The sequence below is a fragment of the Cebus imitator genome, unplaced genomic scaffold, assembly GCF_001604975.1.
Source record: "Cebus imitator isolate Cc_AM_T3 unplaced genomic scaffold, Cebus_imitator-1.0 Scaffold16, whole genome shotgun sequence".
Taxonomy (NCBI): domain Eukaryota; kingdom Metazoa; phylum Chordata; class Mammalia; order Primates; family Cebidae; genus Cebus; species Cebus imitator.
The window spans coordinates 1,054,468-1,067,854 of NW_016107331.1; the positions used below are offsets into that span (position 1 = coordinate 1,054,468).

A 13,387-nucleotide genomic window follows, 5' to 3' on the forward strand; every position below is an offset into this window, starting at 1 on the left:
CTACTCAGGAGGCTGAGGCAGGAGAATTGCCTGAACCCAGGAGGCGGAGGTTGCGGTGAGCCGAGATCGTGTCATTGCACTCCAGCCTGGGTAACGAGCGAAACTCCGTCTCAAAAAAAAAAAAAAAAAAAAGTATATTCTTTTGTTTGTATTTATTAATACAAATTTGTACAGTTTTATTGTATTTTTTAAAAAGTAACAGTTTGCAATGGATTGGAAGTATAAGAAAAATTTTTACTATAGGTAATTTGAGGAATGTTGCTGTACAGTGTTTCACCTTCTAGTTTAGCTTAGTTGATTGCTTTCTTTTTATGTTACTTAACTTGTCCCTTATGCTTGAATTTCCTGTAAACATGCAGTTAGTTTGACTAGATTCAGATTCAATTTTTTTAGGCAGTAATACTTTTTAGGTGACACTGTTCTTGCACTTTTATTGATGGTGAAATTGATTGTTGGGTTCAGATGTGTTGACTCGATCCCACCATTTTAAAGCTCATAAATCTTTTCCTCTAACCTTTTAAACATCCATTTATAGCCATTGCCTAGTCTATTTATTGTATTAGGGATTATGAGGAGACAAATTAAAAATTTTTAATATCCTTCTGCATTTATTAACTGGAATTCTTATCTAAAGAACTTTACATCAGTAATTATTTTGTTGTCATATTTTGTAATTAAAGGGAAAGATAAATTCTTTTTTACTTAATGACAAAGCTTATTGAAATACAACAGAGAAGGCTTCATCACATCATATACCATGCTCATGAATTGGAAATTTCAATATTTTTAAGGATAGTGTTCTCCAAATTGATACACACACACACACACACACACACACACACACGTATGTATGTATTTTAAGTTAAATTTAAAGTTCTGGGATACACGTGCAGGACATGCAGGTTAGTTACATAGGTAAACATGTGCCATGATGATTTGCTGCACCTATCAATCCATCACCGAGATATTAAGCCCTGCATCATTAGCTATTTATCCTGATGCTCTCCCTTTACCCACCACCCCTCCTGCATCAGGCCCCAGTATGTGTGGTTCCTTCTCCCTGTGTCCACATGTTTTCATTGTTCAGCTCCCACTTATAAGTGAGAACATGTGGTGTTTGGTTTTCTGTTCTTGCATTAGTTTGCTGAGGATAATGGCTTCTAATGTTCTGCAAAGGACATGATCTTGTTCTTTTTTATGGCTGCATAGTATTCCATGGTTTTATATGTGCCACATATTCTTTATCCAGTCTATCATTGATGGGCATTTGGGTTGATTCCATGTCTTTGCTATTGTGAATAGTGCTGCTATGAACATATACGTGCATGTTTCTTTATAGTAGAATGATTTATATTCCTTTGGGCATATACCAGTAATGGGATTGCTGTGACAAATGGTTTTTCTGGTTTTAGATCTTTGAGGAATCGCTACGCTGTCTTCATGTAAAAATGTTCCTATTTCTCCAGAGCCTTGCCAGCTTCTGTTGTTTCTTGACTTTTTAATGATCGCCATTCTGACTGGCCTGAGATGGTGTCTCATTGTGGTTTTAATTTTCATTTCTTTAATGATTAGTGATGTTGAGCTTTTGTTCATGTTTGTTGGCCACATAAATATCTTCTTTTGAGAAATGTCTGTTCGTGTCCTTGGGTAGGATAAATTCCTGATTTTTTTTCCCTTAGTTGATCAATTTTCAGAGTAATTGGTTAGTACCCTGCTAACCCTCCAATGAGTGGTATGTTTTGTTTTTGTTTTTAGTATCATTTGATCTTTTGTTTTTTTAGAAAAATCTATTTGATTTGTGTTCAGGCCTTTGCAGTCTTCATTAATTTGATGCTCACTTGTCCCCTTTAAGCCAGTGCCCTTCAACTTGGCTTTTACTTTTGATATTATCCCATTAGTTATTGACAGATTCCTGTGAGGTTTCTCAGGCTTATTTGGTAGAGTTTCCACTCCAGACCAGAGATTCGTCTACTTTTTTCATCTTTTCATAAAACTAACTTTTAGCTTTCTTGTGCCTCTCTCTTATATGCTTTCCATTTCTTTAAGTTCTGCTCTTAGTTTATTAGTTTTCAGTCCTTCTTCTTTTGTAGTATAAGTGTCTAAGGTGGCTGGGTGCAGTGTTTTATGCCTGTAATCCCAGCACTTTGGGAGGCTGAGATAAGCAGATAACTTGAGGTCATCGAGACAGCCTGGCCAGAATGGTGAAACCCCTACTCTTCTGAAAAAAAGAAATACAAAAGTTAGCTGGGCATGTTGGCATGTGCCTGTAGTCCCAGCTACTCACGAGGCTGAGGCAGGAGAATCGCTTGAACCTGGGAGGTGGAGGTTGTAGTGAGCCGAGATTGTACCACTACACTCCAGCCTGGGTGACAGAGTGAGACTCCATCTCAAAAAATAAAAAAGCATCTAAGACTCTAAGTATCTTGAGAAGTACCACTTTTACTGAATCCCAGAGTTTTTCATGTACAATATTTTTATGTGTATGTTGTTTATATTATTTTGAAATGTTGTATTTATAAGTAGCTTTAGCTTTCCATTATGAATCCTTCTTTGACCCATGATTTATTTAGGTAAATGTTTTAAAATTTATAATAGCTTATATGTGCAAATATGTTGTTAGAGTTGGTTTTTGTGTCATTTTTATATATACAGGGGCAATTTCCCCAACTAAATTGTAGATTCCTTAAAGTAGCACTCTTAAATTTTATTTCTGTGTCAATTTCTTGACTGTGTTTTCTGGCGTGGAATAGATGGCATAATATTTATGTTACAGAGTTAAATGAAATATTATCTTTTTATTTTTTAGGCAAACAAGAATTAAATTCTGAATAAGTCTACAGGTAGGATGGACACTTATTTTAAAGCAGCTGTCAGTGACTTGGACAAACTCCTTGATGATTTTGAACAGAACCCAGGTTTGTTGATTTTCCATTTTTGCCACTAATGGAATTTTTAAATATCTATAGTTAAGTTATCTCAGGTATAGAGTAATATTAGTAAAATTTTCTTTCAATTTTGGACACATTGTTATCTTCTGCTAAAAGTTCATTTATTTCATAATAAGATGTTAGTTGATTCTTAGACTGAATGGGATCCATAACCAGAAACAGAAGTAAGGAAACTAGAAGGTTTTTTTTCTGGATTCAAATTAGCTCTAAGGAACACATTTCTTTTCTTTTTATTTTTGAGACAAGGTCTCACTCTGTCACCCAGGCTGAAGTACAGTGCCACAATTAGAGCTCACTACAGTCTCAACCACCTGGGCTCAAGCAGTCCTCCCACCTCAACCTCCAAGTGGGACCACAGATGCATGCCACCATGCTGGCTAATTTTTCAATTACTTTTAGAGATAGGATCTTCCTATGTTGCCCAGGCCTGTCTCGAATTCCTGAGTTCAAGCGATCCTCCTGCCTCAGCCTCCCAAAGTGTTGGGATTATAGGCATGAGCCACCTGCTTGGCCCTAGAAAAGCCTTTAAAACCAACATATGAGCAAGCTAAAAGCTACTTGAGAGTTCTACATAAATTGGTATTTCATTAATATGAGAGATGGTATTTTTTCTCTCTCTCTCTCTCTCTCTCTCTCTCTCTCTCTTTCTCTTTCTTGGAGTTTCACTCTTGTTGCCAGGCTGGAGTGCAATGGCGCGATCTTGGCTCACCACAACCTCCGCCTCCCAGGTTCAAGTGATTCTCCTGCCTCAGCCTCCAGAATAGCTGGGATTACAGGCATGTGCCACCGTGCCTGGCTAATTTCGTATTTTTAGTAGAGATTGGGTTTCTCCGTGTTGGTCATGCTGGTCTTGAACTCCTGACCTCAGGTGATTTGCCCACCTTGACCTTCCGAAGTGCTGGGATTACAGGCCACTTTAGTTTGGTTTTTATAGTGCCACTAAGTTTCTTTCTTTTTTTTTTTTTTTTTTTTTTTAAGAGACGGGGTCTTGCTCTGTCACCCTGGCTGGAGTGTAGTGGTGCAGTCATAGCTCACTGCAGCCTTGAATTCCTGCACTCAGGCGATCCTCTCACCTCAGCCTTCTGAGTAGCTGGGACCACAAGTGTGTGTCACCGTGCCGGGCTAATTTAAAAATGTGTATATTTTTTACAAATGTGGTCTCACTGTGTTGCTCAGGCTGGTCTTGAACTCCTGGTCTCAAGTTATCCTCCTGCTATGGGTTCCCAAAGTGCTGGGATTACAGTTGTAAGCCACCATGCCCAGCCATAACTAAATTATTTTGAGTGGAATTTTTTATCACTTTATGACATCTACATTCAAAAGTAAAAACCAGAAAGTACTTTAAAGTCAAATAAAAATAGCTTTGATCTCTCTCCTGCTGCCTTGTAAAGAAGGTGCTTGCTTCTGCTTTGCCTTCTGCTATGATTTTAAGTTTCCTGAGGCCTCTACAGCCATGCGGAATTATCGGCTTCTTTTATCTGGATGAGGCTATGGCCACTAACAGCTCCAGATTCATAACTGCCACCTGAGAAATCTCCTTCTTCCTTCTGTCAAATTTGGAGTATGAGGAGAATGCCTTTAAGTGGCCCAGCTTGAAACAATCACATGCCCATCACCATGGACATAGTGTGTGATGCTACTACAATTGGCAACCTCAATTAGAGCACCACAGGGGAATGATGGTAGGATCCAGGTGATAGAAAAATGAACAAGTAGAAAGTCAACTTGAGGAATCCTCCCAAACAAAGGAAAGATCAAGGAGATCAAATTACCAGAGCAACTATGCACAAGATCCAAGGACATTCATTTATGCAGTCACTTAATCATTTCTTGAACACTTAAGTTTCAGGAAGTATTCTAAGCAATGGGAATAGAGTTCCAAATACCAATGTATGTAGAACTCTTTTTTTCTGACTAAGTATTCTAAGTCAGAAAAAAAGAGACAAGGTTCCTGCACTTGTGACACTTATTTTGTAGTTGATTGAAACAGCCAATAATCATAATCAAGGTAATTTCAGATAAAAATAAATGCTCTAAAGGAAATAAAAAAATAGTTTTGGAGGTTATTTCCCTTTTGCAAAAGGATAATCTATGGTCTTTTTAAAAAGTTTAATTTAGAAGTCTTGGGAAACATATGTTTAATAGTTTTTATTTGATTTGAGTCTCCCGAATAACACTGTTTCTCTATTTTAGATGAACAAGATTATCTTCAAGATGTACAAAATGCGTATGATTCTAACCACTGCTCAGTTTCTTCAGAGTTGGCTTCCTCACAGCTAACTTCATTGCTCCCAAAAGACCAACAATGCATTAATAGTTGTGCCTCATCAGACATAAGCTATGAAACAAGTGAGAGTTCCCTGAATGAAAAAACACTCACGGGACCTACTACTATACAAAATGAAAAAAATGTAACAGGACTTGATCTTCTTTCTTCTGTGGATGGTGGTACTTCAGATGAAATCCAGCCTTTATGTATGGGACGATGTAGTAAACCTATCTGTGATCTGATAAGTGACATGAGTAACTTAGTTCATGCCACTAATAGTGAAGAAGATATTAAAAAATTACTGCCAGATGATTTTAAGTCTAATGCAGATTCCTTGATTGGATTGGATTTATCATCAGTGTCAGATACTCCCTGTGTTTCCTCAACAGACCATGGGAGTGATACTGTCAGAGAGCAACAGAATGACATCAGTTCTGAATTACAAAATAGAGAAATCAGAGGAATCAAAGAATTGGGTACAAAAGTAGATACACTTTCAGATTCCTGTAATTACAGTGGAACAGAAGATTTAGAAGATAAAAAGATCTCTAATCACTTAGAACCAATTGTTGATTTTAACACGTCATCTGCTTTGACTCAACAAAGTTCCAAAATGTTTGATGCCGAAGACAAACTACAACAGAAAAGCCAACCATGTGAATTACTGAAAGATGATGGCTTAGTAAAGGAGGAAGTAGATGTGGAAGTCATAAATGCTGCAGAATGTTTAAAAGAAGAGGGCAAGACAAATGTTTTGTCCTGCAGCCCTCCAAAAACTGAAGATTTGTGCTTAAGTGATTTAAATTCAAGAGTTGAAAATTTCAAATTACCTGACTTTTCCTTTCAGGAAGATAAGACTGTTACATTTATAAAACAATCTGCACAAGAAGACTCAAGAAATTTAGACCTTACAGATAATGAAATAATCCAAGATTCCTCTTCAGCTTTACATGTTTCAAGTGAAGATGTACAGTCCTCATTGTCCTGTCTTTCGGTATCTGGGACTATGTGTGGATCACTAATTGAAAGTAAAGCACAGGGTGATTTTTTACCTCAGCGTGAACATAAAGATAATATACAAGATGCAGTGACTATACATGAAGAAATACAGAAGAGTGTTGCTCTAGATGGGGAACCATTCGAGGAGACTGATCTTTTGAAACAGGAAAAGTGTAAAAACATACTTCTTCAGCCATTCATTGAAGGGATGGAAAACAGAAAGGTAGATCCTGACCAGACAGTAATCAGAGTTGAGTCTTTGGATGGTGGTGACACCAATTCTACAGCTGTAGAAACTCAAGAAGTACTTTCTGGCACTAATGTTCCAGAGTCTTCTGATTGTCGTGAAGGTTTTATTAATACTTTTTCAAGCAATGTTATGGACGGGCAAGACTTAGATTACTTTAATATTGATGAAGGTGCAAAAAGTGGCACACTCATTAGTGATGCTGAACTTGATGCCTTTCTGACAGAACAGTATCTTCAGACTACTAACATAAAGTCTTTCAAAGAAAATGTAAATGACTCTAAGTCGCAAATGAATCAGATAGATATGAAAGGCTTAGATAACGGAAATACCAATAATATATATTTCAATGCAGAAGGAGGAGCTATTGGGGAAGGTCACGATATTAATATAATTTGTGAAACAGTTGATAAACAAGATACAATAGAAAATGGCCTTTCTTTAGGAGAAAAAAGTACAATTCTAATTGAACAAGGGTTACCTACCAGTAAGTCTGAGATTACAAATGAATTATCAGTCTCTGATATTAATAGTCAATCTGTTGGAGGGGCCAGACCTAAGCAGTTGTTTAGCCTTCCATCAAGAACAAGGAGTTCACAGGACCTGAATAAGCCAGATGTTCCAAATACAATAGAAAGTGAACCCAGCATGGCAGATACCATTGTTCCAGTCGCTTGTACTATAGATTCTACAGCTGAGCCTCAGGTTAGCTTCAACTCTAATTACATCGATATAGAAAGTAATTCTGAAGGTGGATCTAGTTTTGTAACTGCAAATGAAGATTCTCTACCTGAAAACACTTGCAAAGAAGGCTTGGTTTTGGGCCAGAAACAGCCTACTTGGGTTCCTGATTCAGAAGCTCCAAACTGTATGAACTGCCAAGTCAAATTTACTTTTACAAAACGGCGACACCATTGCCGAGCATGTGGGAAAGTAAGTTATAAAAATCTTTAAGTCTTTTGTTCTTTTGAGACATTTTAAACAAATATAATGTGATAGAAAAGGCTGATTAACAGATAATTACAAGATTGAGTTAGTTTAAAATTAGTGGTTTTCACCTACCAGTCAGGAAAATATGTAAAGCAGTGTCATTTTGTAGATTGCTTGATCGTTGAATAAATGTTACGTTATCAAGGGTATTAATTACATGCTGGGAAACGAGAAACAATTACTAATTTTTGTGAAATTTAAGAATATTTGTTCTTATTTCTCTAATATTGACACATTAAATCTTCCAGATTTGGTCAGATTCCCCTTTGTCCTCAAATATTTGATTTCAAGACCAGTCTACAGCTAGTGTTGTGATCACTCCAGAGCAATTTGACTTGCACAGCGTTCAGAATATTGAAGCTGACCTTGAGATCTGACTGTCTGATAACAGTCAAGATAAAAAAGATTGTCTATAAACTGTAAGGATTACCGTTAGAAATCCTATAACATTTTTTATTCAGATTTTTCAGTAATACATTGGTTTCAGATCAGTCCTATTTTTTTAGCAAAATAATATTTTACTTTAAAAAGTTTTAAATGAAGAACTACAGAGAACTTTTTAATATTATAAGCTTATTTATTAAAGATAGTTTTTGTTCCCTTTCTAGTGAACAGAATTGATTTAAGGAATTCTTCTTATCAGAAATATGGTATCAAATTGCAGAAATCTCATTTAAGTTACAAAAAAAATCATTTAAGAACTCCACCTATGATTAGGGTGATTAGGAAAATGATTTATATAACACGGAAAATGAGTTTTGGTTAATTAGGTTTAGAACCTCCCCACACCGCCTCTAGTAATTGTAAACATTCTTGAAACAAAAACAAATTTAACATTTTATTCTTTATAGGTATTTTGTGGTGTCTGTTGTAATAGGAAGTGTAAACTGCAATATCTAGAAAAGGAAGCAAGAGTATGTGTAGTCTGCTATGAAACTATTAGTAAAGGTGAGTATTAACTTGACATATTTTCTTCCAGTAATTGAATATATCTTAAAATTAATTGGATTGTGATGACAAAGATAAACTTCTTTATTTTCTTAAGGCAGGGACCTAGTGTTGAATTATCTGGCTTAGGTGGGACATCCCAAGGCTTGGTTTCTCTTCTTTTTGTTCCACTCTCACAATTAATACTACCAATCTGGAAAGGAAACATTCAATTTCTGGAGTGGCAGTTCATTAACTTTTAACAGGTACCAAGTCCCTAAATGCTGCATTTCATCTGCCCATTTGTTTTTGTCATTATCATTGTCATGTTCATCATCTTAATCTAAATAAACACTTGTAGATACCTATCAAGTAGTACTGAATATTATTTATTAATAGCACAGGGCAAGGTACTAACTAGTTCGTACCCTTTAGAAAATAGCAACCTAAAATGGAAGTATAAGATAAGGTGGAAATATTTATGATTTTATAAATTCATAGAACTGCCACACTATTTGCACATTTCTGTCTCATATATTTTTTTCCTTTCTCAACTTCAAAATTTTGCGTATGTACACTTCCCATTATTTCTTTGGCTCTCTAGCTACAATTATTAGCAATAGTCTTGGTGGTCTTTGAGTTCTCACAGGGTATGTGTTGTGTTTTTTTCCCCAAATCCATGTTTGTTCTTTTGAGTACCACTTGGCATTTTTAAAGATTTGTTGACAGTTTAATTCCCAGCAAATATTACTTGGGCCTTCTTTGACCAGACCTATGCACTAGCTCAGGCACTGCGTCCTGTTAGCCAGGGGAATGAATACCCGATAATAACTTGTTTTTCTCTTTTGAATGAAGATAAATTTTTTCAGCAATTCTCCAAAAATCTCTGATGTGAGTCTGTTAGCCTGAGGTAAGCTGCTCTTCTCCCTGATGTTGACCTCTGCTCTGGAAGATAACAAAGTGTAAATCTTTTTATATTTCCATGTTACCACCATTGTTTATGAAGAGGTTAGTTTAAGTGCTTATAGTTGTTTTGTTTTTTCTTACACTGTTTCAGTAGCCTAGAAGATGACTGCTGGTGTTGTTAGCCAAGGAAATCTGCTAGAATTCGGAAATTTTAGAGCAAGCTCCCACATAATTATCTCCCCCACTTAAAAAGAAATTAAACACCCATGAAGATTTGAAATGTTATTTATGTTGACAGCTCAGATTTTTGGGTGAGCATTCAGGCATATTTTGACTAAGGGTCCAGGAGGGGAGAAGATATGGTTATTAAAGACATTCAGTGGAATACTGAGATCAAGCTTTGGTTTTCCAAAGAAAATACTGTGGGTTGAGCTTATTTAGTTATGTTTAAATTTATTCCTTTTTGATATCTTAATAGCATATAGTTTCATCTACAGCGCTATTTATCATTAATTTATATGCCACAAGAAAGCATAAATAAAAGTTAATATTAACATTAGGGTAGAAAATAATAGAAGTGATCATTTAAATTAATGGTATCAAATAAGAAGAGAAAGATGGTTCATAGGTTATGAGACACATTCCATGAAGGATTAGAGGAAAAAAATAATTTGAATAGAGAGATTGTGAATAATGAGAAAGCTGTCCTGAGATTACATAAGTTTCAAGGAAGCACACATGTGAATGTCAATAAGTAGATTTGGGGCAAGTTAGAAATTACTTTGAAATCTAGAGTAAGGTGTTTGGATTTCACTTGGTTAATGGAAGCCTTTTTATAAGTGCCATCATTCAGTGGCACTTGAGGAATATTTTAGCAATGGCAACATTTATAGCAGATCAGTTTGGAGAAATGATGAAGGGAGAGCTATCGCGTTGTTCCTTGTTTTTTTGGATGAAGGCTCATTCAGCAGTATCCAGGCACTATTCTGCATTCTGAAGTTGAAGCTGAGAGCAAAATAGAAGCTATATTCTCATGAAATTTATGAATGTATGTAGAGATGGATAGTAAGCAAAAATATATCAGATGGTGATAATGCCCTAAATTAAAAAATTTAAAAAGTGTAGAGTGATAGTTTATAGATTCATGGCAAAAGGAATTTTTTTTTTTTTAGTTGGAGTCTCACCCTGTCACTGCAGTTGGAGTGTAGTGGTGCGATCTCAGCTCACTGCAACCTCCTAGGCTCAAGCAGCCTAGGAGCTGAGAGCATCTAGGAGATGGGAGCATCTCAGCCTCCCAAGTAGTTGGGACCACAGGCACACACCACCACACCTGGCTAACTTTTTGTATTTTTGGTAGAGAGTGGGGTTTTACCATGTTGCCTAGGCTAGTCTCAAACTCCTGAGCTCAAGCGATTCACCTGATTTGGCCTCTCAAAGTGTTGGGATTATAAGCGTGAACCACTGTGCCTGACCTTAGGCAGTTTTTTTATAAGGCTTTATGGTAATATGACACGAGCAGAGTCTTGAAGGAAGTGAGAAAATAAAGCTGTGTAAGTACCTATGAAAAGAACATTGTAGGCCAAGGGAATAATAAGAGCAAAGACTCTAATCTGGAGGAGTACTTACTTGAGTGAGGAGATCTGGGTGGCTGGATCATAGTGAATGAGCGGGGTTGTAGTGAGAGAGGAGGTCAAACAGGTACCTGGGAAAGTGGAGGAGGTAGGGATGCTAATTATGTTGGATCTTGTGAGCCATTGTTAACAACTGAAATTTTCACTTTAGCCATTAAAGGATTTTAAGCAGAGGAATGATGAGATATGATTTATGTCTAAAAGAATCTCTCTAAACTATGTTGGAAATAGACTCTAGGGGTATAAGGGCAAAAACAGAGACAGTCATGTTAAATAAGGGTTATTCTCTGTGGATATCAAACATACACCAGATATAATATTGAAATAACTTATCAGTAGCTTATCAAAGTGGCATGCTGCCACACATGGACACTGGGAGGGGAGCATCATACACTGGGGTCTCTTGGTGGGGACAAGGGAGGGACAGTGGGGAGGCGGTTGGGGAGGTCGCGGAGGGATAACATGGGGAGAAATGCCAGATGTAGGTGACGGGGGATGGAGGCAGCAAACCACATTGCCATGTGTGTACCTATGCAACAATCTTGCATGATCTGCGTATGTACCCCAGAACCTAAAGTACAATTAAAAAAAAATAAAGAGCCTGTGCTAGCTACTCAGACAGTATCTTTGCCAAGTGCTACTACTTTTTCTTGATTAGCCATTTCTTTCTTTTTCCTTACAACTTAAAAAATAGAGATTGTAATTTGCTTGGAAGTAAATTACAAAAACATCTGAGAATTTAACACTATTGTTTTCCCCTTTATAGCTCAGGCATTTGAAAGGATGATGAGTCCAACTGGTTCTAATCTTAAATCTAACCATTCTGATGAATGTGCTACTGCCCAGCCTCCTCAGGAAAACCAAACATCCAGTATACCTTCACCAACGACTTTGCCAATCTCAGCACTTAAACAACCAAGTGTTGAAGGTAATAGGAGAAAATGCTGTGTCTTAGACTAAAGATAAATTATTGTAATAGAAATTCTATGGTATAGCCAGAGTCTAGTCAGGAAAGAGAAACCAAACTAGATATCAAGAGGGATTTAATACAGGGAATTGGTTTCACATGCAGGCTGGAAGACTGAAAGAGCAAAAAGGCTGTGCTCCAGTGCCTCAGCAGTTAGTAACTGCAGGAAGAAACTGTTATAACTGGAGTTTGGGGCTAGGAAAGGGGAGAGGCTAGAGCTCAGTGCAGGAGAACCAGGAGGTGCTTGGATATCAGATGTGGGAGTCAGAAGCCATGGTCATGACGCTATCAAGAAGCCTCATAGAGTTGGTGCTCAGATGACTGAAGTAGAGCTCCAGATTTGATGTTAGGAGTACTGAAAATCATGAGTCCAGCAGCTGTATCTGGTGGTGGTGCTGCTGCAAAGATCCTTGCAGGAACCAGAAACAAAGAATTCCTTCTCATTTCTTCCCACCTTATGGTCTCCCACCAGTGCCTGCTATTGGAAAAACCTGACCAAAGCCAGTAACAAGAGAGTCTGGGAATTGCAGTTTCTAGACTTCCAACCTGGTATCCAAGAGCCCAGTGTAGAGGGTGAGCTTGGGTTTGAGAGGCAATAGGTAAATAATTGTCCTATCTCCTTTTCGTTAAAAATCTATTTTTAATTGTATATTTTACCACAGCTATGTTTTTAAATCTATTTTTAAATCTTTGAGTTACCTGTTCTTTTTTCCAACCTGTCATCACTTAGCATCTTGAGTAAAGCACATGTATGTCTTTAAATATGAATTATTAGTCTGTAACATGCTAGAAAAGAACCATAAATGTCAGCTAAAGGTAAACTTGGATCCTTCTATTTTTGTGGACTTAAATTTATTACTCGGTAGCTATTTTTCATTTATTATAATGAAATGAGACTCAGCATTATATGTTGTATATTATAGCTCTAAAGATGAATAATTCTGTGTTTAAAAATATATACATAGTCTTATGTTGGTAACCAAAGTGATTAAATTATAAAAATGTTGCAAATACAAGATAGATACTTAATATGTCTACCTATATTACAATATATATATATATATAATTTTATATTATATATAATATATAATTATATATATAATATATATATATAAAATTCCAACTTTTTCAGTGTTTATTGTATTCTGGAAAGTAGACATTGAATCTTTTTTTATTTTTAAAATATTGTTCTAAAATCATCTGGCAGAGATTTTCATAACCTTCCTCTATGGATGCTTTGTAAGAAAAGAGAAAAATGTTTATGTTGATATCAGTTATTTCCTTCAAATTTGGAAGGAAATATTAATCAGTATTAATAAAATTCACTATCCACATTATAAGAACAAAAAAATGTTATGCTTCTCTTGCTAAATAAAGAAATGTCCCGCCTGGCGCAGTGGCTCAAGCCTGTAATCCCAGCACTTTGGGAGGCCGAGGCGGGTGGATCACGAGGTCAAGAGATCGAGACCATCCTGGTCAACATGGTGAAACCCCGTCTCTACT

General features: G+C 36.6%; 1 protein-coding gene across 1 annotated transcript in view; it reads left to right on the forward strand.

Moving 5' to 3' along the window:
* Positions 1-13,387, forward strand: part of ZFYVE16 (zinc finger FYVE-type containing 16) — a 63,797-nt gene that overhangs the window by 22,967 nt on the left and 27,443 nt on the right. Inside the window, exons 3-6 of the mRNA XM_037731508.1 lie at positions 2,807-2,915; positions 5,142-7,396; positions 8,305-8,401; positions 11,684-11,845. Coding sequence (XP_037587436.1) covers positions 2,846-2,915; positions 5,142-7,396; positions 8,305-8,401; positions 11,684-11,845 — 2,584 coding nt within the window. The 5' untranslated portion in view covers positions 2,807-2,845. The remainder of the gene's footprint in view (positions 1-2,806; positions 2,916-5,141; positions 7,397-8,304; positions 8,402-11,683; positions 11,846-13,387) is intronic.